A 23,885-nucleotide genomic window follows, 5' to 3' on the forward strand; every position below is an offset into this window, starting at 1 on the left:
TGCGCACTGCGGCCGCCAGCGGGTCCCGGGATGGGACCAGGGAACACCCTGAGACCTGGGATTGCCTATCACACAATTCCAGAAGAGGACAGACCAGCTCTCAGCCTGAGATGCCTAGGGTCGCCTTCTAAAGATCTCAGTTTGAACTCCGAACAAAAGTTCCTTATTTAGGGGTTAAAAAAAGCTATGACCGGGTTGGGGATTTAGCTCAGTGGTAGAGCACTTGCCTAGCAAGCGCAAGGACTTGGTTCGGTCCCCAGCTCCGAAAAAAAAGAAAAAAAAAAAAAAAAAGCTATGACCCTACACGTAAGGAGCATTTTCAAATTAAGCGGGGTGGGTAGGTGTGTGTGTGTGTGTGTGTGTGTGTGTGTGTGTGTGTGTGTGTGTGTGTGTGTGTGTGTAAATTGGACAACATCGATGCTGTCTTAGTTTTCAAACTTTCAAGTTTTTTTTTTTCTTTTTTTCGGAGCTGGGGACCGAACCCAGGGCCTTGCGCTTGCTAGGCAAGCGCTCTACCACTGAACTAAATCCCCAACCCCAAACTTTCAAGTTTTGCTTTCAGGAGTACATTGGAGTTTCTTCTCAGGCCAGCCACTAGCCTGATCATAGTTGGTTGCTGTATACCTTCCGTTTTTTTTTTTTTTTGTTTGTTTTTTGTTTTTTAATTTTTATAAAGTTTTGTTTTTCCAAATGCACAATTGATTGAACATGTTCCTGCATCTTCTGACAGCAGCTGGGGCATCTCCACCCATTGTTTCTGGTGTAAATTACTTGGGCTCTAAGCTTTGAAATCAACCTGATAAACGCTTTGCTAAGAAGCTCCTGCAGGATGTTCCTGGCCAGGCAACCTTGGATCTGAAACCAGAGCTGGGGTAATAAGCCTACAGTTGGGAATCTCCTTAGTTTGTCAAATATAGTGTTGTTAACTAGCTTTAGGTGGCTTAGCCTGTCCTGGACTTAGCCTTTGGACTACCAGCTCTCCTTTTTGGTCTTGCCCAGAGACTGGTTTACTGGCCCTTTGTCTGTCTTGGCTAACTTGCTGGCCTTGTCATCCTTGTCATCCACGGGGAGTGCGGCGAAGCTCGGAGAGCAGTGACAACCACTGCAGCCGTACTGAGACAGATGCTGAGGAGAAAAGCTTAAGTCCACCTTTTCATCATGTCAACAATCCAACTGTGAAATGGCTCATTGTGTAGAATAGGAGAAGACAGATGACAATCCAAAACCACTTTGTGGATTTTCACCTGCCGGCATGCGCTCATCCAGCGTTTCCATTTTCCCAACTTACTTCAGTTGGCAAAGGACTTGGTTGGATGGTCCATGTTGAACTCTTTGAAAACTATTGTGGTGGTTGGAATAGGTGTGGACGTCATAAACTCATGTGTTTGACTGCTTGGCCCAAAGGAAGTGGCATGGTTAGGAGGTGTGGCCTTTTTTGGAGGAAGTGGGTCACTGTGGGGATAGGTTTTGAGTTCTCCTATACTTATACTAAGGCCAGTGTGGAACAAAACTTCTTCCTGGCTGACTGCTGAGGACAGTCCCCTTCCGCTGCCTGTAGATCAAGATGTAGAATTCTAGGCCCCTTCAGCACCATGTCTACCCGCAGGCTGCCATGCTTCCCAGCATGACAATAATGGACCGAACCTCTGAAACTCCGTTTTCCTTGATGTTTTGTTTTCCTTTGTAAGACTTGCCTTGGTCATGGTGTCTTTTCACAGCAGTGAACCCCAACTCAGACAACTGCTCTGCAGCTGTCAACTCCTGAGGTCAGCCATAACAGTCCTTGTTCTTACCGTCAAAGCTTTCTCCTGCTGCCTTTGCAGAACTTCCTGAACCACCACTGCATGGGAGTTAGTTAGCAGTTCCTAAATGACCAAACACTGTGTGGAATATCAGTGAGCAGTTCCTGAACTGCCACTTCCTGAAATGTTACTCAGCCAATCAAATGCGTCGTTATTGTGTCATCTCTGCTGCTTTGACACCCGCTTTCAACTCAAATCACCACCTTACTTGAATCCGCTTTTCTCTAACATAATTTTCATAATAGAGAAGAAATATAAAGTACAAGCAAGACATTAGGAACAAAAGCAGGAAACACATATTAAACTGTCATTCGACATAGCCACATTTATCACTACGCTCTATGACCTGGACAGATGACTCGGAGGTCAAGAGCTCATACTGTTACTGCAGAGGACCTGAGTTCAGCTCTCAGCATTTGTATTAGGCAGCTCAGCACTACCTGCACCTACACCTACTGGGGATCTAACACCTTCTTCTGGCCTTTGCAGGAAAACAGACACACACACACACACACACACACACACACACACACACACACACACACTGCATACATTCACACAAATACATTCTCATACACATAGAAAAAAATGAAAATAAAGCTTACAAATATATTCCAATATTAAACAGAAAATTTCAGCAATGCAAAAACTGCTGTTATTTTTTGCGCCCACAAAACTGAGGAGTTATATTATGGCTTTTGTCAGCCTTTCATGGCTGCTAACAGTCTCAGGACAGGCCATGGAGCTAGAATGCCTCTGATGGAAATCAGGTCACAGAAACACTAATTTTCCTCTACTTTTCTGTCTTGGAACTGTCTGTAAAGCAGCTCCCTGATTCACACTGAGCCCGGTACAGTCAGCATCAGTTAGGATACTGTTTCCCGTGTGTCTGCCACATGTGCACATGCTACACTGGAGGCTAGAGGAGAATTCCGGGTATCCTACTCTATCACTTTCCCCCTGGTTTTTATTTTTATGTGTACATGGGTGAGTTCATGTGCACCATGTGCATGAGGAGCCTGTAGAGGTCAGAAGAGGGCTTCAGACCTCCTGGAACTAGAATTCCAGATGGTTGTGAGCCACCTTGAGGATGTTGGGAAACAAACCCAGGTCCTTGGCAAGGGCAGGCAGTGCTCTTAACCGCTGAGCCAGTCACTGGGCAGTTCCCCTGTCGAGGAATCAGCAAATCAAGTTACCTGTCCTGTTTGATTTGCTCAAATTTTTCTTCTGTTGCCAAGATCTTCAGGGGCTCTACCCCTGCCATATCTGATCCATATCACTCTGGTTGGGGTCCAAAGCCTTGGTTCCTTTCCTGTCAACATAATTACAGAGCCTATCTCCCAAATTAGCATGTCCTTAGTCCAATAACCAGAAATCATTAAAGGTATAGCTTGATCTCTCTCCCAGAGGAATTTTAATAACCAAACTTATAACCACACGCATTCTGGTAATTAAAACAATTCAAAGCAATTAAAGCAATCTAAATAAATATCATCTGCTGAGACAGCGCTCCTCCATCATCACTTGCCCAACCAACATGAGATTAAGGACAAAGTTATTTATACATCTATGTAACTTAGGGAAATGAGTGCTTTTGTAGGTATCTCTCGGGATGGGACCACTATGCACTGATGACACCTAACATTCAGCCTCTGCTGATGGCAGCAGGCAGTTTACATTAGGGTTCCTCTTCCTGCACAAACATCATGATCAAGAAGCAAGTTGGGGAGGAAAGGGTTTATACAGTTTACACTTCCACATTGCTGTTCATCACCAAAGGAAGTCAGGACTGGAACTCACACAGGGTAAGAAGCAGGAGCTGAGGCAGAGGCCATGGAGGGATGTTACTTACTGCCTTGCTTCCCCTGGCTTGCTCAGTTTGCTTTCTTATAGAACCCAGGACCAACAGCCCAGGGGCTGCACCACCCCAGAGGCTGCACCACCCACAAAGGGCTGGGTCCTCCCTCCTTGATCACTAGTTGAGAAAATGCCTTACAGCTGGAAATCATGGAGGCATTTCCTTAACTGAGGCTCCTTTCTCTGATAATTCTAGCTTGTGTCAAGTTGACTCACAAAACCAGCCAGTACACAATTAAAGCCAGAGCTGATGGCTCCTGGTATAACCTGGGCACTTATGGTACCCAACAAAAGCAGCTAGGTGCTGATAGTACCTACTGACTCTTAATTGTCTTTTTTTTAAACCTACTTTTATTTATTTTATTTACATGAGTACACTGTTACTCTCTTCAGACACACCAGAAGAGGACATTGGATTCCATTACAGATGGTTGTGAGCCACCATGTGGTTGCTGGGAATTGAACTCAGGTCCTCTGGAAGAGCAGTCAGTGCTCTTAACTGCTGAGCCATCAATCCAGCCCCCTTAAATTTCTTTAAATAATTTTTTTATTTAATCTTCCTAATTTAACCCTTCTGACCTTAAAAACAGTTAAATCAAGTTTATTTATCCCCATCCTTTGATTATTTGCTTGTGGGAAGCAGGCTGCATCTACCATCTGGCTCTCCAGCTCTTCTTCCTAGCAGCCAGCAGGACTCTGCACAGCAGGGCCCCCAGCTTCTTAGCTCAAGCTCTTTGTATCAGTTTAGAACCCGCAGGAAGAAATCCCCTCATGGCTCAGGCAAAATCTATATACTCCCTTATCCTTAAAAACAAATCAAATTTATAAATCTCTATCCTTTATCTGGTGACTGGAGGCAGGCAGCTTTTATTGTCTGCTTCTCACTGTGTTCTTCCTAGCACCTTGTCAGGGAACCAGCCAGCCACTTTGCACAGCAGAGGCTCCCAGCATCTCAGAGCTGAGGCTTCTCTGGTCGTGGCTGTATTCCTTTGTTTTAGTTTCAAGCTTGTGCAGGAACCATGTGACATGACTCGACTCCACTCCCGGACTTATAACATTTGCATGTATGTATAGAATTTCTAAGTATTGTCTTTAAAGTGGGTTCTCACCTACCTCGTTGGGGCCATCTGTAGTGGTGAGTTTTGTGTGTCACTCTGGCTCCTGGAAGGTTGCACACTGCACCACCACCCGCCCAGGAACCCTTTGGATCATCGAACACACACACACACACACACACACACACACACACACACACACACACACACACACACACACACACAGCTTGTTTTTGAAATGCCTTGGATAGCTCAGAGGCTGGGCAGTTCTAATCCTTGCCCAGCTATCATAGATTTCCATCCAGTACTCCTGACTCAACACCCTCTAAATCTATGATCTATCTTTCCTGCCCTGTTCCTTCTGGGTGGCCCCCCTAGTCATTGCTGCCCAAGATGCTTCTGGGCAGCCTTCCCAGGGGCCTCATTCCCTCTCCCTTACATTTTGGATAATTTTCCTTCTGCAGCTCTAAATCTGATCTGTCTCCCTCTGAAACCAGGGGATTCTCTGCCCCACCCCCTTGTCCTAGTCCATGAAAATCTAAGGGCCCCACCCCATCTGCCTTTGCCCAGCCATTAGCTGCTGACAATTTTATTGATCAAGCAAAACCCAATTGAGGACAAGGACCTTCAGCATTTGGACACACAAATTCCCAATTAAATCAAAGCATTAGAACCGATCCCCAACGTGTTTGCCCTGCATATTAATAGGTACTTGGGCTACTAAGTGGAGGAATAGCGATAGGCTTGTTCCTCAACACAGCAACCCTGTACTGCCATATCTGTCTGTCCCTGAGTTTGTAACAGAGCACTGAGTATGTGTCTTCCTTTTTTGACATTGCTAGGTCTGCAACCCACGGCCTCATGCATAGGGTGCACATAAATGGGTTTATAGCAGAGTTGTTTCCTTGCATCTCGCTTTCTTCACGTCATAAACATGTTCTTGAAGGACTGTAGAAAAGGCCTGTCCAACTGTATGGTTCACTTAAGGAAGACCAAACACAAGCATATATAACCAAACTCAAGGATGCTTGGTCAGGGACGGAGAGATGTTCAGTGTGCAGGAACACTTTCTGTGTAAGCATGAGGCCCTGAGTTCACATCCCACATAACAAGCAGGGTGTAGTCTATGAAGGCCCATAGCTCTGACAGAGGCACAAACTGGGAGATCACTGGGGCTCACTGGTTGCCAGAACAGGCAAAAACACATGAGCTCCAGGTTCAGGGAGAGACTGTGTACATCGATTAAGATGGAGAATCAGACAGTGGCCTCTTCTGACCTTTGTGTACATCTACACTTACACACAAACATGCAGGCAGACAGACCGAGACACACACACCAATGTTTAGTCAGCAACCTACGTTCACCTCAAAGTAAGAAACAGAGGCAGAGAAACAACGGGTTAGTATGAGGCCAGCCTGGGACTGTGTCTCAGAAGAATTAAAAAGGGATCTAAGGTTGTAGGCACGTTGGCAGAGTGCTTGCCTAGCATACAGAAGGCCCTGGGTTTGATTCCCAATACTCCATAAACCAAGCATGACAGTACATTGCGTAACTTTGGAAGTGGAAGTAAGATTAGAAGTTCAAAGTCATCATTAGCTGTCTAGAAAATTGGAGGTCAGCCTGGACATTACAAGACCCTGCCTAAGCAGGGATCTTAGCAATGTAACCTGTAATGATCCGAAAAGCTGTGAACTTTTTTTTTTTTTTTTTGGTAGTGTTAGGAATGAAGTCTGGAGCCTTGCCAAACTCTACACTGAGCAACTTCCCAGCGCAGCTAGACCCGTTGTCAACCCTTCTTGACTATCTTGAGCGCAGTGGGGATCTCCCTGGCCATCTGAGCTCTGCATGTGCTCAGTCACTTTCTGTTCCAGTTGGAGTAACTGGTCTAGCAGGCTGAGGCAGTCGCTGTCTATAGCACAGGTTCGGGGGGGGGGGGGGAGTGCGGGGGAGGGGCAGGACATGGACAGACTTCTGGCTTGGCAGAGAAAGAGGAGTGAACAGCTCTCTCTCTACAGTGCTATACTCAGCCAAACCCCGCTGGAGCCTCACTGACCAGAACCTTCAGTTTGTGTACAGCCGCTTTCCCTCAGAAAGAGCTCTCACCAGCTACACTGTGCATGTGACCCCCCCATGCTCATCAGGGCTCACTCTCTTTGACAGGGTCAAGAGCGTGCTGGAACATGATTCCTAGGAGTGTTCCCATACTGCTGTCAAAAATGCAACGAGGGGTTAGTAACACAGAGACTGAATGCAGGAAGGGGAGACTGGGCAGGAAGTGGGAAGTCGGGTGGTGGGCCAGTGGCTGAGATCCTGCCTGGGATGCTATAGGAGCAGACTGCTGAGGAGGAGGACGGGGGAGCACAGGGCAAGTCTAAGCAGCTAAGGTCTTAGGGCAGGATGCTCTGGAAGGCTGAGAAAGGGTGCAGTGAGGTATGCAGGTAGGGGATGTGAAGATGCTAACTACAAAACTGGAGACAGAATGCCCACTTGGGAGTCTGCTGGATGAGAACACTGGCCTCCAGGCCAAGAGCGACCATTTTGTAATTACTACCATGCAGACAATCATAATCCTGTAGACAGAAGGTGGTGGTTCAAACCCAGCCAGCTCCATCTCCAAAATAAAGAGCAATATTAAAATGAAAAGTTAATAGCTGGGTGGTGGTGGCACAGGCCTTGAATCCCAGTACTCAGAAGGCAGAGGCAGATGGATCTCTGAGTTCAAGGCCAGCCTCGTCTACAGAGTGAGTTCCAGGACAGTCAGGGCTACACAGAGAAACCCTGTCTCCAAATAAAAAATAATGTTAACAGTTAAAGTTAGGCATGGTGCCCTTGGGATCCCAGCACTTGGGAGTCTGAGGCAGGAGGAACACCACAAGCTCAAGTCCAGCTAAGGGTACATACAGTGAGGCCCTGTCTCAAGGGAAGGGAGATGCTAAAGTGAGGTAAACATACAAATATTTGAATATGAAAACTTGTTTTAATTTGTATAAATAAGACGAAGTGTTCTACTTAAATAAAAATGCATCTGGGTCTTCTTGTATAACACAGAATTCTTCCATGGGCATCTGCTGATTTGGAGGCCAGCAACTCTGCTTACAGGTGTAAACCAGAATCGTCCCAAATTCCACAGTGAGACCTGAAAAATATCACTTGCTCTAGATTCCACAAGGATAAAGTTAAAAGGTGCATTCATAGTGAGGTGACCACTGGAGCCTCAGAAGTCCAAGGTGACCCCTGACTACACAGGCAGTTCAAGCTGCCCAGGCTATACCATGCCCTTGCCTCCTAAAACAAAGACCAAAGGAAACTACATCTACACCGAGATGCATGTGTAAATGTATGCTGTGGGGATATGTACATCTACATCTACATGTATGTGTAAACTGCCATAACAAATAAACTAATGTTCCTTAGAATAAAACCAAAACCCCAGAAACGCCAGCAAGTCAAAGCTCACGCTGCTCAAGCCTAACATCTGAGTTTGGATGACCAGGAACCACGGACAAAGCCAGGTGGGTTGGGTGTCCTGGTGCACACTTTTAATCCTAGCACTCAGAAGGCAGAGGTAGGTGGATCTCTGAATTTGACAGCATTTCTGGTTTCTGGACAGCCAGGGTTATCGAGAGAAACTCCTGTCTTGGAAAAACTGAAACAAAGGCAGACAAGGCAAGGTCTGTAATCCTAGTCCCCCTAGAGCTGGGAGGTAGAGACTGAGATATCCCAAGCCAGCTAACCTGAGTACAAGGACTACAGCAACTGAGAAAGGCCTGCCTCGGATAAAGTGCCTGGGCTTGCCCTCTGATTTCCACACATGTGCTGTAGCATGTGAGCACACTCACACATCTGTGCACATATATAAACAAATATTAAGGAAAAAAGAGATTTGGGCTGGAGAGATGGCTCAGAGGTTAAGAGCACTGACTGATCTTCCAGAGGTCCTGAGTTCAATTCCCAGCAACCTCATGGTGGCTCACAACCATCTGTAATGGGGATCCGATGCCCTCTTCTGGTGTCTCAAGACAGCTACAGTGTACTCACATATGTAAAATAAATAAATAAATCTTAAAAAAAAAAAAGAAAAGAAAAAAGAGGTTCAATTGGTGGAGATGACACACACCTTTGATCCCAGCACTCAGAGGCAGAGGCAGGTGATCTCTGAGTTCGAGGCCAGCCTGGTCTACAGAGTGAGTTCCAGGACAGCCAGAGCTAAACAGAAAAACCCTGTCTCAGAAAAACACAAAAACAGAAGACTGTACGTCAGGGCTACAGCTCAGCAGCACAGCGCCTGCCCAGCATGGACAAGCTGCAGGTTCCATGCCCAGGACTGCAAAAACAAAAGGAAGGAAACAGGAAGGGAAAGTGCTGAGCTTTAATACCTAGCCCTGGAAAATGGAAAGAAACAAAAAACAAAAACAACAAAAGCCTCCCCAGTGAGTCCCAGGCCAGCCACAGCAGCTACATAAATACCAAAAAGGTAAGACAAGGCCAGAATCCCAAGATGATGCTCCTGGAAGGCTTGGAGGAGGGGAACTTGTGGAGATGGGCCCAGTGGGGCAGGTCTTTAGGTCATCAGGTCATAATCTAAGAGACCAGACCTGACCTGTCCTGCCCTGTCTCACATGTTTCCTTGCTAATCACGTGGTTCTGCCATGATGTGTAGCCCAGAGACTTAGGGCTAACCTGGTTAGCTTTTCCTGGAATTTCTATGTAGGGCAGACTGGGCCACCATGCTGGGCCACCCCTAGCCTCAGACATTTCACTATAGGAATATGAAACTGACAATATATTAATTTGTTGTAAAACTATATTTTTTATTTCACATATATATATATATATGTGTATATATATATATATATATATATATATATATATATATATGAACCACATGCATGCATGAGCTTAAGGAAGTCAGAGAGAACATCGGATCCCTTACACAGGGATGACAGGTAGTATGAGCTGCCTTGTAGGTGCTGGGAGTTGAGCTTGGGTCCTCTGGATGAGCAGCCAGAGCTCTTTCTTAACCACTGGGCCCTCTCTCCAGCCCCAAAAGAGATCCTACCCTACCTTCATTTGTTCTCTTTTTGAAAGTCTCAATGCATTGTCCTCAAGCACTGTCCTGCCTCAGTTTCCTGAGGAAGGAGGACTAGAAGCAATACCTAGCCCACACAAGCAGTGTACATACTTAGCTTATACTTGTCCTGTATGGGTGTGCGTGTACCTGTGTAGCTGCACATCTGGGGTCAGAGGACAATTCTGTGGCGGCAGTTCTCTACATAGTTCCACCCCTTATGTGTAAATTAGCTTGTTCTCAAATTACCAAAATGGTTGTTAGTATGGTATTAGAATTTTGCTGGGATACAAATTTCTTATAATTTAACTTCTCAATCCTTTTATAATATCTATAATTAATTAACAAAAAACATTTTATTTTAATTCCATACTAAAGTCAGAGATAGACAAGCTCAGTAAAGGCCTTCTTACCTAGATTAGTACTGTTGAGCATGCTGACCAGTGCTGGCATAAGCTGAAACTCAAACGCCCTCTGGCCTCCGCAGCCACTGCAGACTGGGACCTCCGAGACTTCAAATGTGGGGCAGGACAGAAAGAGAGGCTCTCCACTCCATGAATACCTAGGGCAAGGAACAGGAGAATCATTCATCAGAGCAAAACACACAGCAACACATCTGGGCCACTGTCAGCACCAGGAGCAGAACCAGACAACAGGGAAAGCCACACTGGGGCAAGGCATCACTGCTGACTGTGGAGAACATTGAGGGGACTGAAGACTTGTTAGCACTGGGCTCAGTGCCACCGAAAGCCACAAAGGGATGAACTTGGGGGTCACTGAACCCCTTTATATGATACTCTCCCTAATGTGTTGTCTCCTTTTTCTGCTTTCCATAACTACTATTTATTTTGAGACAGGGTCTCATGTAGATGCTGGACTAGAGCACGCTATGTAGACCAGACTAAAGAGACCCACCTCCCTAATTACTTAGTTACAACACACCATCTTATTGAAACTGTCCTGCTCCTGAATGGAGGTCTGGAAAAGAGTCCTCCTTGCTTAAGGGCAGAGCAGTTCTCAGAGGATCTCTGTCCAGGGTACAGCCTCACCCTCACTCTCATCGGGAAGGGCCTTCTATTCTCAAAGACTGCTCGTCTAGGAATCCGAGGTGACTGTAGAGTTAGGACAATGACTTATCCTCAGCCTTGAGGGGGTGAGATGGGTTGGACAAGACACTAACAGGCTGGTCTTGGAGCCCTGCCCTAAGTTACTTCATAGAGTAGGGAACTCATAGAGTAGGGAACAGCTTCAGGCTGAGCCATGCCCTTGCTTCACTTTGACTGCAAACTGCTCCCGACTGACTGACCTCCGCCTGTTACAGGACTCTTGGTGTACATTGCCAACTGTGTAGGATCTTCAGCTCAGCTGGGCCCTGACTCAGACGTGACTTACAGGAAGGTACCCTCAGTCCCAGGAAACCCAGTGCTGTTCCTCAGCTCCACGGCCTCCAAGGTCCTGTACCTTGCCTCTGCAGCTTGGTGGGATGTCTGTAAAAGCTCACCACCTGATCTGTTATCTTCATACCTAAACATCACAGTGACTTCAGTGGGATCTTCCTCAGCTCTCCACTCTGCCTCCAGTAAGGCTTCATTACCCTTCCGGAGCCATTATGTAACCCACAGAGATGTATGTCCACATATGTGCACATATATGCACCTGCAGGTACTGCATAATATGGAACCTTATTATGATTAAGACCTAAATCAAATAACCCATGTTTACCAACAGCCAGCTATCAAGGGAAATTGATATTATTTGGCTAACTAAAGCCAGTATAACCCCCTCTTATGTATATTTTTTTTAAATCTAGGCATGGGGTACATAAATGAAATCCTATATTTGGGAAGTTGAGGCAGGAAGTTCAAAGTCAGGGTCATCGAGAGAGTTCAGCAAGTGAAAACACTTGCTACCGTGTCTGAGAAGCAGAGTTTGATGATCATCCATGTGACAGCAGATAGAATTAAAGGAAAGAACCCCACAGATACACAGTTCAAGATTTTCATCCTAGAGCTGGAGAGATGGCTCAGTGGTTAAGTGTGGGAGCTCCTCCTCCAGGAGCAGTGTTCATCTCCTAGCATCCACATCAGTTGCTTTTAACTTCAGCTCCAGGGTATTTGACAGTCTCTTCTGGCCTCTGACACTAACTGTTGGCGCGCACACACACGCACGTACACACACACCCTAAAGTGTGAACAGAGGCTAGGGGAGCACCCTTGCTTGCCATTCGTGGTTTTGTTTTGTTTTGTTTTGTTTTTTTGATTCCCAACACACACAAATTGGAGTTGGGGACAATTATACACACAAGCTGAGGATGTGTGTGCCAAGACTATCTACTTAACGTGTGCAGCTCTGGGTCTGATGCCTAGCACTGAGTAAACTGAGTACGGTAACACAGGCCTATATACTGTATAAACTGAGTACAGTAACGCAGGCCTATCTACTGTATAAACTGAACATGGCAATGCAGGCCTATATACCACTTCATTGCTCTGGAGATGAAGGCAAGATGATCAGAATTTTTTTCAAAGTATTTATTTATTTATGTGTAAGGATGTTTTGCCTGCGTGTGTGTGCATGTGTGCATGTGTGTGTGTGTGTGTGTGTGTGTGTGTGTGTGTGTGTGTGTGTACACCACATAGAAGGACAGGGTTGTTACACTGGGTGAAAACCCTGTAGCTCTTAACTTCCTCCACTCAGCAGCCTAAGCTCCTATTAGAACTTGTTTTGTGGAGCAAATGTCCAGTCTCCTGGGAAGGCTGTCTGTTAGCTTAGCTTCTGGATGAGGTTTTTCAGAGCTGGGCCCGTTCTGAGGGAGAACTCAGCCTATATGCAGGAGTTGAACTCCACCCTCATAAGGTCCTCTTGTCCTTCCTACACTTGAAGCATCTGGAAAGCAACCTAAGAAATCCTCTAGACCAGCCTGGGTGTGGTTACTGAACCAATCAGCTGCAGAGAAAGACAACAGCTCAAATAGCATTTTTCTCTGTTTTCTGTCTTTAGAGTTACTGTTTTCTTTGAACTGAGAAACAGAACCACAGACAAATGCACAAAAATACCAATTGAAATGGGCTCAGTGGTTAAGAGCACTGCCTGCAGAGCACTGCCTGCCCTTGCCAAGGACCCGGGTTTGCTTTCCAGCATCCTCAAGGTGGCTCACAACCATCTGGAATTCTAGTTCCAGGAGGTCTGAAGCCCTCTTCTGACCTCTACGGGCTCCTCATGCACATGGTGCACGTGAACTCACCCATGTACACATAAAAATATAAACCAGGGGGAAAGTGATAGAGTAAGATACCCGGAATTCTCCTCTAGCCTCCAGTGTAGCGTGTGCACATGTGGCAGACACACGGGAAACAGCATCGTAACTGATGCTGACTGTACCGGGCTCAGTGTGAATCAGGGAGCTGCTTTACAGACAGTTCCAAGACAGAAAAGTTCCCAGCACCCACATGGACCAGCTCACAACCACCTGTCTCTTCCGGATTCCATGGGCACCTGCAGTCATGTGCACAAACGCACAGCACAGTTAAAATAATGAAAGCAAACTGTAAGAGGATGAGTGCCTCACTGCTTCTAAGGCTGGCCAGGTGACTCTCCCACCTTACCTTGATGAGCCCCTGGACCACGCGGTGCTCACCAGCACGCTAGCACTACAGTCAACAGAAAGACAACGTGTCTTCCTTACCTCAGAATCTGCCCCTGGCAAACAGAGATCCTCTTCATGAACTTGTAAAACGTTGGATCTCCACTGCTAACTTTGGTCTTCTCGTATTTTTCATCCCCATCACTGCAACTAACGAGAGAAGCGAGACCACACGAGACTATCAGTGTCTGGGGACCTGGAGCATTTGCAAGAGGAACAACATACTTTTCCTCTTTCTGTAATGCGTTAATTGTCGTGTGTGTGCTGGGGGTTGGTCACTGGTGCCATGGCTCTGCTACAGAGGTCAGAGGCTAATTTTCAAGCAACAGTTCCTGCCTTCTTTAGTGCTTTGGTCTTTCTAGGGCGGAGCCCTCACTGGACCCACCAGAGCTTGTGAGGAGAACAGAAACAGCACTGCCCTCTCGTTTTGTAGGTGAGAGCTGAAACTGCCATGGCCTCTGGGTCCGAGGCAGTTCTGGACTCACAGCAGAGCCACCAAACAAGGCGCATCTCTTCTCAATCATCTGCCTCTGCTCTAAAGACACTGAAAACAGAAGGCGGCCAGCACGATGGCTCAGCACGATGGCACTTATTGTTTAAGACTTGAGTTCAATCCCCAGAATGCACATGGTGAAAAAAAGAGAAAAGGCTCCTACAAGGGGTCCTCTGAATTTCAGTCATGAACTGTGGCAGCACGTGCATACCTGCACCCATAAACAAATGCACACACACATTCCTCACTAGGAATTTTTAAAAAAATAAAATCAGAGCCAGGCAATGGTAGTGCACGCCTTTGATCCTAGCACTCGGGGCAAAGGCAGGTGGATCGCTGAGAATTGGAGGCCAGTCTGGTCTACAAAATGAGTTCCAGGACAGCCAGGGCTACACAGGGAAACCCTGTCTCAAAAAAGAAAAAAAGAAAAAAAAGTCAGACAAGAGGCTGTGGATGTAGCCCAGCTGGAAGGGTGTTGCCCACTGGTTAAAAAGGCCTGGGTTCGGGGTTTGGGGATTTAGCTCAGTGGTAGAGCGCTTGCCTAGCAAGCGCAAGGCACTGGGTTCGGTCCCCAGCTCCGAAAGAAAAAGAAAAAAGGAAAAAGGCCTGGGTTCAGTCCCCAGCCCTCATACAACCTGCTGTGGCAATAGACAGTGGAGGCAGAAGGATCAGGAATTCAAGGTTATCCTTGACTACAGAGTTTGAGGCCAACCTGATCTACATGAGACTCTGTCTCAAAAACAAGACAACAAAATCAAAACAGGGTCCAGATGTCTCAGTGGGCCCAGGTGCTTGCTCCCTTTCCCACAACCCACCAGAGGACAGGAAAGGAGAGCAGACCCCTCCCATGTCTGACGTCTACGTGTGCACTCCATGTGTACATGCACACAGCTCAGTGGTAAGATCCTCACGTAACATGCTCCAGGCTCTAGTTCCAACCCTAGCACCCAGAAACAGCACAGAAACAAATGAGCAGACAAAAGAACAGAAAAGGAAGCCAAGCAAATGCTCGGCCTGTTAGTCACAACAATGACTTGTGTTTGCTCATCTGGGCCCAGTTCTTGAGGGCACTCAGCGGCAGGCCTGCGGGTAGTGCAGGCTGGCTGACACAGACAGCCCAGGCCAGCATGTGCTCTTCTCATCTCAGGGGAGCAAAACAGAAAAGCCGATCACAATCTAGAACTTTCCAGAGGAGCCAAGCAAAAGGGAACCACCGTGGCAGGTTCCTGCCTGCACCTCTCAAGCTTGGTGCGAGCTCTCACCCCACGGAGAGCAGCTGCTGCATGTCAACACCTTCTCTCTGCTGGTACTCCTGCAGGAGGCTGTGGGCGTGGTCAAGATCCGCAACGTTGCCGTACTCATCCTCTTCGGCAACACTGATATAATAGGGCTGGAACTGTGGCACTTCCGTGGGGACTGAAGGGGAAGGGCAGGCAACAGCCAGGGCACTATCCTGCAGGTGAAGAGCTTGGAGCTTGTCAGTCCAGTCTAGCGCTCTGGCATCATTAGAATCCCTTCCCAAATCTGCTGGGGGTGGTGGCGGAGGCGTCTCCTCGGTATCACTTCCCCAGTCATGTGAGCCCTCACACCAGTTCTCAGCGGCAAGGCCTTCACTCTGATTCTAAAAGAACAGACAATGAGTACAGGCCAATCACACTTCAGTGACGTCACCGATACCTTCAGCTTCCCTGCCCATTCCTGTACCTTTCCCAGGGAGCCTGCATATCAGCCCCTTCCTCTCTGGCACAATTAAACTTCCTGGATTCTACCCACTCAAAAACATGTTAAGGTTGCGTGTGGTGCTGTATCCATTTAATCCAAGCGCATGCAAGGCAAGGCAGATGGAGCTCTGTGAGTTCCAGGCCAGCCTGGGCCCCCAGAGTGAAAACCCTGTCTCAAAACACACACAAACAACAAAACTGGAGTGAAAGAGATGGCTCAGTGATTAAGAGCACTTGTTCTTAAGAGTTCTTAAGAGATCTAAGAAGACCCAAGATTGGGCAGTTCACAACTATCTGTAACTCTAGTTCCAGGGAATCCACTGCCCGCTTCTGACCTCCAAATATACCAGCTGTGCATGTGGTGCACATATATTCATTGAGGTAAGCACTGATACATGTAAAGTGAAATAATTCCAAAACCAGATAAAACCCCAACCATTCAACAGATGATTTAAACACTGTCTTTTCTTCTCTAGGGCAACGTGGCACACATAGGTCGAGGTATCTTCACCCATCTGTCCCACAATCTTTCTGTTGTCCTTCATGTATTATAGGGACTAAAAAATTGAAAGGACTACATTTCCCAGACTCCTTAGCAGCTGGGATGTTAGATTAGATGTATTCAGGGGTTAGCTGCTCTTAGGTCTGCCTAAGAGACAAGAGTGTAATGGAGAGCAATGCCATGAAACAGGCTGGACACAGTAGCTCATGTCAACTCTGGGAAGGTTGAGGCAGGATGATGGCTATGAGTTTGATGTCAGTCTGGGTGACATGGATTTCTAGGCTACCCTGAAGTATGGATCCAGACCCTGTCCCTAAACTAAGCAGAGAAAGAGAGACAAGAAGAAGAGATACATGAGAGAGGCAAAGTTGTTCTGGAAACACAGGTGGATAAAGACAACATACCAGGCTCTGTGACAAGGGCAGCATCCACTCATCAAACCACACTAAGCATCCTGACTGCAGGAGGTAGCATGCCAGGTGGGCCAGTTTGGAGATGTGCTTCCACAAGTCGTTGCTGGACTTTTTCCCAAGGCTATCAAGTTAGCTAGTAAAGATTTAAATGTCGAGGAGGGAGAAGGAAAGAAGCTGTGGCAGGACAATGAAGGCTGATGTTAAGATTCCGCTCTGTGTATTTACAGGTTGTTATTAATGTTCTTTTTTTTTTTTTTTTTTGGTTTTTTTTTCGGAGCTGGGGACCGAACCCAGGGCCTTGCGCTTCCTAGGCAAGCGCTCTACCACTGAGCTAAATCCCCAACCCCTATTAATGTTCTTAAGGGATGTATGGCACCGGGCTTTGTATGATTAAGTGGGCAATTATATCTTATCAATTGGGTCAAAAAAAAAAAAAGATTTAAATGTCTTAGCTTAAGAAAAAAATATCGGGCTGGAGAGATGGCTCAGAGGTTTAGGGCACTGGCTGCTCTTCCAGAGGTCCTGAGTTCAATTCCCAGCAACCACATGGTGGCTCTGTAATCAGATCTGGTGCCCTCTTCTGGCCTGCAGGAATACATGCAGGCAGAAGGCTGTATGATGTATACATAATAAATAAATAAATAAATAAATAAATAAATAAATAAATAAATAAATAAATAAATAAGATAAAAAAGATTAACCATATTTAAGAAAAAAAAAGAAAAAGAAAAAAATCAGGGGTTGGGGATTTAGCTCAGTGGTAGAGCGTTTGCCTAGCAAGCACAAGGCCCTGGGTTCGGTCCCCAGCTCCAAAAAAAAGAAAAGAAAAAAAAAAAATCAAAGTATTATTTTTCTGCCTCACACACAGCCATGTGTGCCATCCACATTCATGCATATGTACACTTTCCTATATTTACTCAAATGAGAAAATCAGTAACCTACATGTCTCAAGTATAAACTAAAAGAAAGTCACAAAAGCTGGAGAGATGGCTTGGTGATTAAGAACACTGGCTTCCCTTGCAGAGGACCAGGGTTCAATTCCCAGCACCCATACCAGGCAGCCCAGAAGACCCACTGTCTCCACAGACACCTGCACTGATGATCACATAAATGCACGCATATATGTGTAACTGAAAGTTAAATCTTTTTTTTTTTTCCGGGGCTGGGGACCGAACCCAGGACCTTGCACTTCCTAGGTAAGCACTCTACCAACTGAGCCAAATCCCCAACCCCTGAAAGTTAAATCTTAAGAAAAGGTCACAAAACTGTGAGGGAATAGCATTTGATGATTCTGAAAGACTAAAGTTCATTCCATTGCACTTTAAAGAACCAGGTTTAAAAGTTTTGTAACAAGGGCATGGAGAAATGGCTCAGCACCTACATTAAGCAGCTCTCAAAACACCTGTAACTCCAGCTCAAAAGATCTCTCTCTCTCTCTCTCTCTCTCTCTCTCTCTCTCTCTCTCTCGCACGCACACACACGCACACACACACACACACACACACACACACACACACACAGTGTGACACATATACATAAACAATCACTTTTCCAGACAGGGTTTCTCTGTGTAGCCCTGGCCATCCTAGAACTCGCTTCGCTCTGTAGACCAGGCTGGCCTCAAACTCAGAAATCCACCTTCCTCTGTCTCCGGAGTCCTGGGCTTAAAGACATGTGCTATCACCACTTGGCCTAGATTCCCTTTTATTTTATGTGTGTGGGTGTTTTTCCTGAATGAATGTCTGTGCACCACTATGTGCCTGGTGCCAGTGAGGCCAGAAGAAAGCACTGGAACCCCTGGAACAGGGGGGTTGGGGATTTAGCTCAGTGGTAGAGCACTTGCCTAGCAAGCGCAAGGCCCTGGGTTCAGTCCCCAGCTCCGGAAAAAAAAAAAAAAAGAAATGAAAAAAAAAGGGAACCCCTGGAACTAGAGTTACAGATGATTTTTTAAACTTTCTTTTAAAAATTTATTTATTATATGTAAGTACATTGTAGCTGTCTTCAGACACACCAGAAGAGAACATCAGATCTCATTACAGATGGTTGTGAGCCACCATGTGATTGTTAGAATTTGAACTCAGGACCTCTGGAAGAGCAATCAGTGATCTTAACCACTGGGCCATCTCTCCAGCCTACAGATGATTTTGAACTGCCATCTGAGTGCTGAAATTTGATCCAGAGTCCTCTGAAAGAACAACAAGCAATCTTAGCTGCCGAACCATCTCTTTTTTAAAAGAAAACAATCTTTTTAAAAACTGTCTTAAGGGACTTAAGAGATGGCTCACTGGGGGCTGGGGATTTAGCTCAGTGGTAGAGCGCTTACCTAGGAAGAGCAAGGCCCTGGGTTCGGTCCCCAGCTCCGAAAAAAAGAACCAAAAAAAAAAAAAAAAAAAAAAAAAAGAGATGGCTCACTGGTTAAGAGCACTGTCCTCTCTTCATGAGATCCTGAATTCAATTCCCAACAACCTCATATGAGTTCACCATCTACACTGAGTCTGATGCCCTCTTCTGGCATGCAAGTGTATATACAGATAGATCATTCATACATACAGTACATAAATACTTTTTAACTGTCTTAAATACGACGTGGTGGTTCATGGCGGTAATCACAGGACCAGGGAAGATTTAAGCCAACTTATTTCTGAGAGTTAAAGGCCAGCTTGGACTAGAGAGGGGGAGGCTGTGTCTCAAAAACAGACCGACAGAAGTTTACAACGAGTTGCTGGAAAAGATCCTCAAATTATAGAAAAACATAGTGTGACGATCAGAATCGCTTTACCTGTCCGTTCCGAGTCTCTTTCTCTGGCACTTGCAGGCACTGGGAGCGGAACACCTTCCAGCTTAGAGGCAAGACATTTGCAGTGAGGGTTCCACCCGGGAGGTTCAGCCTCACCTAGCGTTACCCGCCCCGTCCCGCCCCGCCCCGTCCCGCCCCGCCCCGTCCCGCCCCAACCAGGGAAGAGCCTTCACTACAGGACTAACTCGCCTACCTGCGCGTCTGGTTGTCGCTGCAGTCCCGACGGGCACAGGCGAAAACGTACAGAAGCCGATGGAACGGGGAGCCTTCCAGCGGGCAGTACACCTGCACGACGAGCGCGAGCGGCTGTGCGCAGCGGTCACACCGCGGGCCCGGGGCAGTAACGGCCGGCAGGGCGTCCTGGGGAGCGGGGCAGCTGCTCAGACCCCGGGGACTCACTTCGCTCCCTCCCGAGGGACACCCTCCCCACCGGCCCGGTCACAGCCTCCGCCAAGGCTTCGCAGCCACACTCACCGGAACGCCGCCTATCTTGCTAGCCGTCCAGGCGGCGGGTCCCTTGGGGCAGCCCTTCACCGCCGAGTCTCGAAATCCCAGCAGCACCGGCTTCCTGACGGCCGCCATAACAACTGGGTTCTCCACGTGACAGCGCGAGCTACGGTGGCTGACAGGGAACGTTATCCGCGCACGCGCTCCGGCTGGCCCGTGTCCTGGGCGGAGACCACCTGTTTTACTTCCGATAGCCTGAGAAAGGGTCTCCAAAAAGGTTTAACCAGAAATTGACAACTGAAAACAGTATGACGGTATTGGCAATCAACAAGAAACTAACAAAAAAGCCCTTAATTTTTTTGTAATTTTTTTTTAATTTCGTGTGTATTGGTGTTTTGCCTGCATGTATGTCTGTGTGAGGGTGTCAGTTCTTGGAGTTTCAATAATTATGAGCTGCCCTGTGGGTGCTGGGAATTGAATCTGGATCCTCTGGAAGAGCAGTCAGTCAACCTCCAGCCCCACCTCACGTTGTAAAATTAAATCTCTTAATTTTTAAAGATTTAAAATGCGTATGAAGAATGAGGTTAAGATTGAGCATGTGGGGTTGGGTATTTAGCTCAGTGGTAGAGCGCTTGCCTAGCTGGGTTCCGTCCTCAGCTCCGAGAAAAAAAAAAAAGATGTGAAGATTGAGCATGTGCTGGAGCATGGTTGCTCGCAGCAGGCAAACGTCTATGAGTTCAAGGCCAGCAGACTACAAAACGAGTCCAGGACTGTTACAGAGAAACCGTGCCTGGCAAAACAAAACAAAAAAAGTTGATCATATACATAGGTTACTCACAACTGCCTACAACTCCAGTATTCAGAGGAGGGTAGGGAGGGGATCCAATGCCAATTCTTTCTTTTGGCCTCCTCGAGTACCAGGAACACACACGGTGCCGGTGAAAGAAAATAATGAAAACTTTAGTGGTGTTTTACTAAACAAAATAAGCACATTTGAAAAACATGTACTGCCAGGTCAGGGTGAACTCTGGGTACAGTTTGGACTTCAGAGTGAATGAAACTCAGGCCAGTCCTGGTTATGGTTTGAGAGTATCTCAAAGCAAACAAATAAACAACACTGAAATTGGGACTGGATCAACCAACCTGATCAGTAACTTTCAGGCTACTAGGACCCTGTCTTTTTTTTTTTTTTTTTTTTTTTAAGATTTATTCATTTATTACACTGTAGCTGTCTTCAGATACACCAGAAGAGGGCATCGGATCTCTTTACAGGTGGTTGAGAACCACCATGTGGTTGCTGGGAATTGAACTCAGGATCTCTGGAAGAGTAGTCGGGTGCTCTTTTTTTTTTTTTTTTTTTTTTTCCTTTTCTTTTTTTCTGGAGCTGGGGACCGAACCCAGGGCCTTGCACTTCCTAGGCAAGCGCTCTACCACTGAGCTAAATCCCCAGCCCCTAGTCGGGTGCTCTTAACCTAACCACTGAGCCATCTCTCCAGCCCCAGACCCTGTCTTTATAAACAAAAACAAAAAGACTGACAGGACCAGAGGAATGACACGTGAAGTTATTCTGTGTCCTACACACACACACACACACACACACACACACACACACACACACACACGAGCAAGTAAAAGAAGCTATAAATACTACTTTCCAAATGCTGGGACAGTGTTGTTTTAACCTGAGTGGAGGACACCACACGCCTTACAATGATTGTTCTCAACCCCATTCATCCAGAGATTAGAGGTGAAACTGGCTTGTTCTGATGATCGGTCTTGGTTTATCCCCTTACTAAAGTGGCAGACTCGAGGCTCTGTAAAGTCTGACTGTGACGTTCACTTCAGGTGAATCAGCAAAGTTGGCTTGGCAGGTGTCTTATCTCAGCTAGTGTTTCTCAAGGTGCAGAGTGTATGTGTGTGTGGTCACATGTGCTGGGAATTGCAATTAGAAGGGATGAATAGACAGATGAGATAAACTTTTCATTTGTGTGAGTGTGCACGTATGTCTATGTCTGTGCATATCAGTGCAGGTTACCTGAAGGCATTGGATCCTCTGGAGCTGGAGTTCTATGTGGTTGTGAGCTGCAAGCTGGGGTGACCGGACACAACTGGGTCCTCGGCAAGAGCAGAATCTACTCTTAACCCCTGAGCTGTGTCTTTGATCTCAAGGTGTATTTTTTATTTTTTTTATTTTTTATTTATTTTTTTTAAAGATTTATTTATTGTATGTATGTGAGAACACTGTTGCTGTCTTCAGACACACCAGAAGAGGGCATTGGATGTGCATTATAGATGGTTGTGAGCCACCATGTGGTTGCTGGGAATTGAACTCGGGACCTCTGGAAGAGCAATCAGTGCTCTTAACCACTGAGCCATCTCTCCAGCCTAAGGTGTATTTTTTAAATCCATATAAGAATCAGATAAAGGGGTTGGGGATTTAGCTCAGTGGTAGAGTGCTTGCCTAGGAAGCGCAAGGCCCTGGGTTCGGTCCCCAGCTCCGGAAAAAAAAAAAAAAAAAAGAATCAGATAAAGGGGGCTGGAGAGATGGCTCAGAGGTTAAGAGCACTGTCTGCTCATCCAGAGGTCATGAGTTCAATCCCCAGCAACCACATGGTGGCTCACAACCATCTATAATGAGATCTGGTGCCCTCTTCTGGCCTGCACATGTACATGCAGGTGCAACGCTGTATACATAAGTAAATCTTAAAAAAAAAAAAAAAAATCAGATAAAAGTCTCATTCTTGCCATCCCAGTATTTGCTTCTTTCTTTGTTTGTTTTTTGAAAACACTTTGCAGTCCGGGTCCTTTATTTCCTTTTTGTCCATTAGGCCGTGAATCCGTATGGAATGGACTCCAGCAGCTCAGGCTGTCTTCCGTTAGTCCTCACAAAGTGGGCTTCTCTGGGTGGTGCAGGCTGGCGCTTCAGCTGAACCCAGCTGCCCTTCTCTTTGGCTTCCTCTTTCTTCTGATCGTTCTCCTTCACCCGCTCCAGGAAGCTGTTTCCGCTCTTCGAGTGCTTGATGTGCTTGCTCAATCTGCCACATATTGATCCTCTTGGCTAGAATCTTGCCCTTAACTTGCTTGTTTACAGTAATGCCCGAGGCGTGCTGGGTGACATTGTAGACTCTTCTGGTTTTGCTGCAGTAACACTCATGGGGCCAGTATTTATTTTTATTACTGTGAAAAGCCCACTTAACGAAGTCACGATTTGTTCTTCTTTATGGTTGTCAGGTTGTGGTGTCCTGGTTAGCCTTGTTACCTTAGCACAGCCTAAAGTTACCTGAGAATCCTCAATCCGGGAATTACATAGATCAGGGTAGTTAATGCCTACTGTAACACACACGCACACACACCCACACACACACGCGCGCGCACGCCGGGGAGCAAGCCAGCAAACAGTTGACTCCTTCTAGGACCTATTTCCCTCAATAATAGATCATGACTGGGAAGTATAAGCCAAATAAACCCTCTCCTCCTCGATGTTTAGTCACAGGAACAGATAGGGAACTAGCACACATGGGTTCCACTGCTTTGAGAAACCATGGCAGTGTAAGAACGTTAGAGACTGTCATTTACACAAAGGTGGCAGCCAGGATACAGGGAAAGAAGAGTCAGCAGCAAAACCTCTCAAAGTCACCGCTTTCCCTCTCAAGGGAGTCATTTTTCTCCGAGCCTCACCTTCTACTTTCCAATAGTGCCACCTGCTGGACACAAGCTTTTAACACATAACCCTTGGAGAAACTGTTTACCCCACAAGTAGTCATGCCTGTGTGTGCACATAATAGATTGAACCCAATCCTTGAGTATGCTTTACCACTGACCTATACCTGAGACCTAGCACCCTTTTCTCGAGACACATATCCACTGTGTAGACAAACCTGGAACTTGCTCACACAGCCCATGCTAGCCTTAAATTAAGTACCATTTACATTTTGTTACTGGATGTGTGTGTGCATGAACATGCGCGTGTGAGTGCGTGTGTGTGTGTGTGTGTGTGTGTGTGTGTGTGTGTGCGCATGTGTATGTGTGTGTGCTTGCCATAATATATATGACTAAGTTGTTTAGGATCAATTCACCCCATCTTCC

The 23,885-nt window shown here is 46.5% G+C and overlaps 1 protein-coding gene across 1 annotated transcript; it reads right to left on the minus strand.

Moving 5' to 3' along the window:
* Window positions 1-7,581: 7,581 nt before the first annotated feature.
* Pdcd2l (programmed cell death 2-like) lies at window positions 7,582-19,965 on the minus strand. Its single transcript, NM_001109544.1, has 7 exons — window positions 19,827-19,965; window positions 19,546-19,712; window positions 19,335-19,395; window positions 15,182-15,540; window positions 13,469-13,576; window positions 10,197-10,345; window positions 7,582-7,851 (listed from the first exon to the last, which is right to left on the minus strand). The coding sequence occupies exons 1-7, from the start codon at window positions 19,932-19,934 to the stop codon at window positions 7,721-7,723; spliced, it is 1,083 nt and encodes a 360-aa protein (NP_001103014.1). The 5' UTR covers window positions 19,935-19,965; the 3' UTR covers window positions 7,582-7,720.
* Window positions 19,966-23,885: the final 3,920 nt, after the last annotated feature.

Source organism: Rattus norvegicus, chromosome 1 (genome assembly GCF_021556685.1).
Source record: "Rattus norvegicus strain SHRSP/BbbUtx chromosome 1, alternate assembly SHRSP_T2T, whole genome shotgun sequence".
In the NCBI taxonomy this organism is placed as follows: Eukaryota; Metazoa; Chordata; class Mammalia; order Rodentia; family Muridae; genus Rattus; species Rattus norvegicus.

Coding starts and splice junctions, on each gene's coding strand:
- Pdcd2l (NM_001109544.1), bottom strand. CDS start 19,934: ATGGCGGCCGTCAGGAAGCCGGTGCTGCTGGGATTTCGAGACTCGGCG. Junction 13,577..15,181: donor CAGCAGCTGCTCTCCGTGGG/GTGAGAGCTCGC, acceptor TTCTCTCGTTAG/TTGCAGTGATGGGGATGAAA. Junction 10,346..13,468: donor TGCCAGGGGCAGATTCTGAG/GTAAGGAAGACA, acceptor TCCTTGCCCTAG/GTATTCATGGAGTGGAGAGC.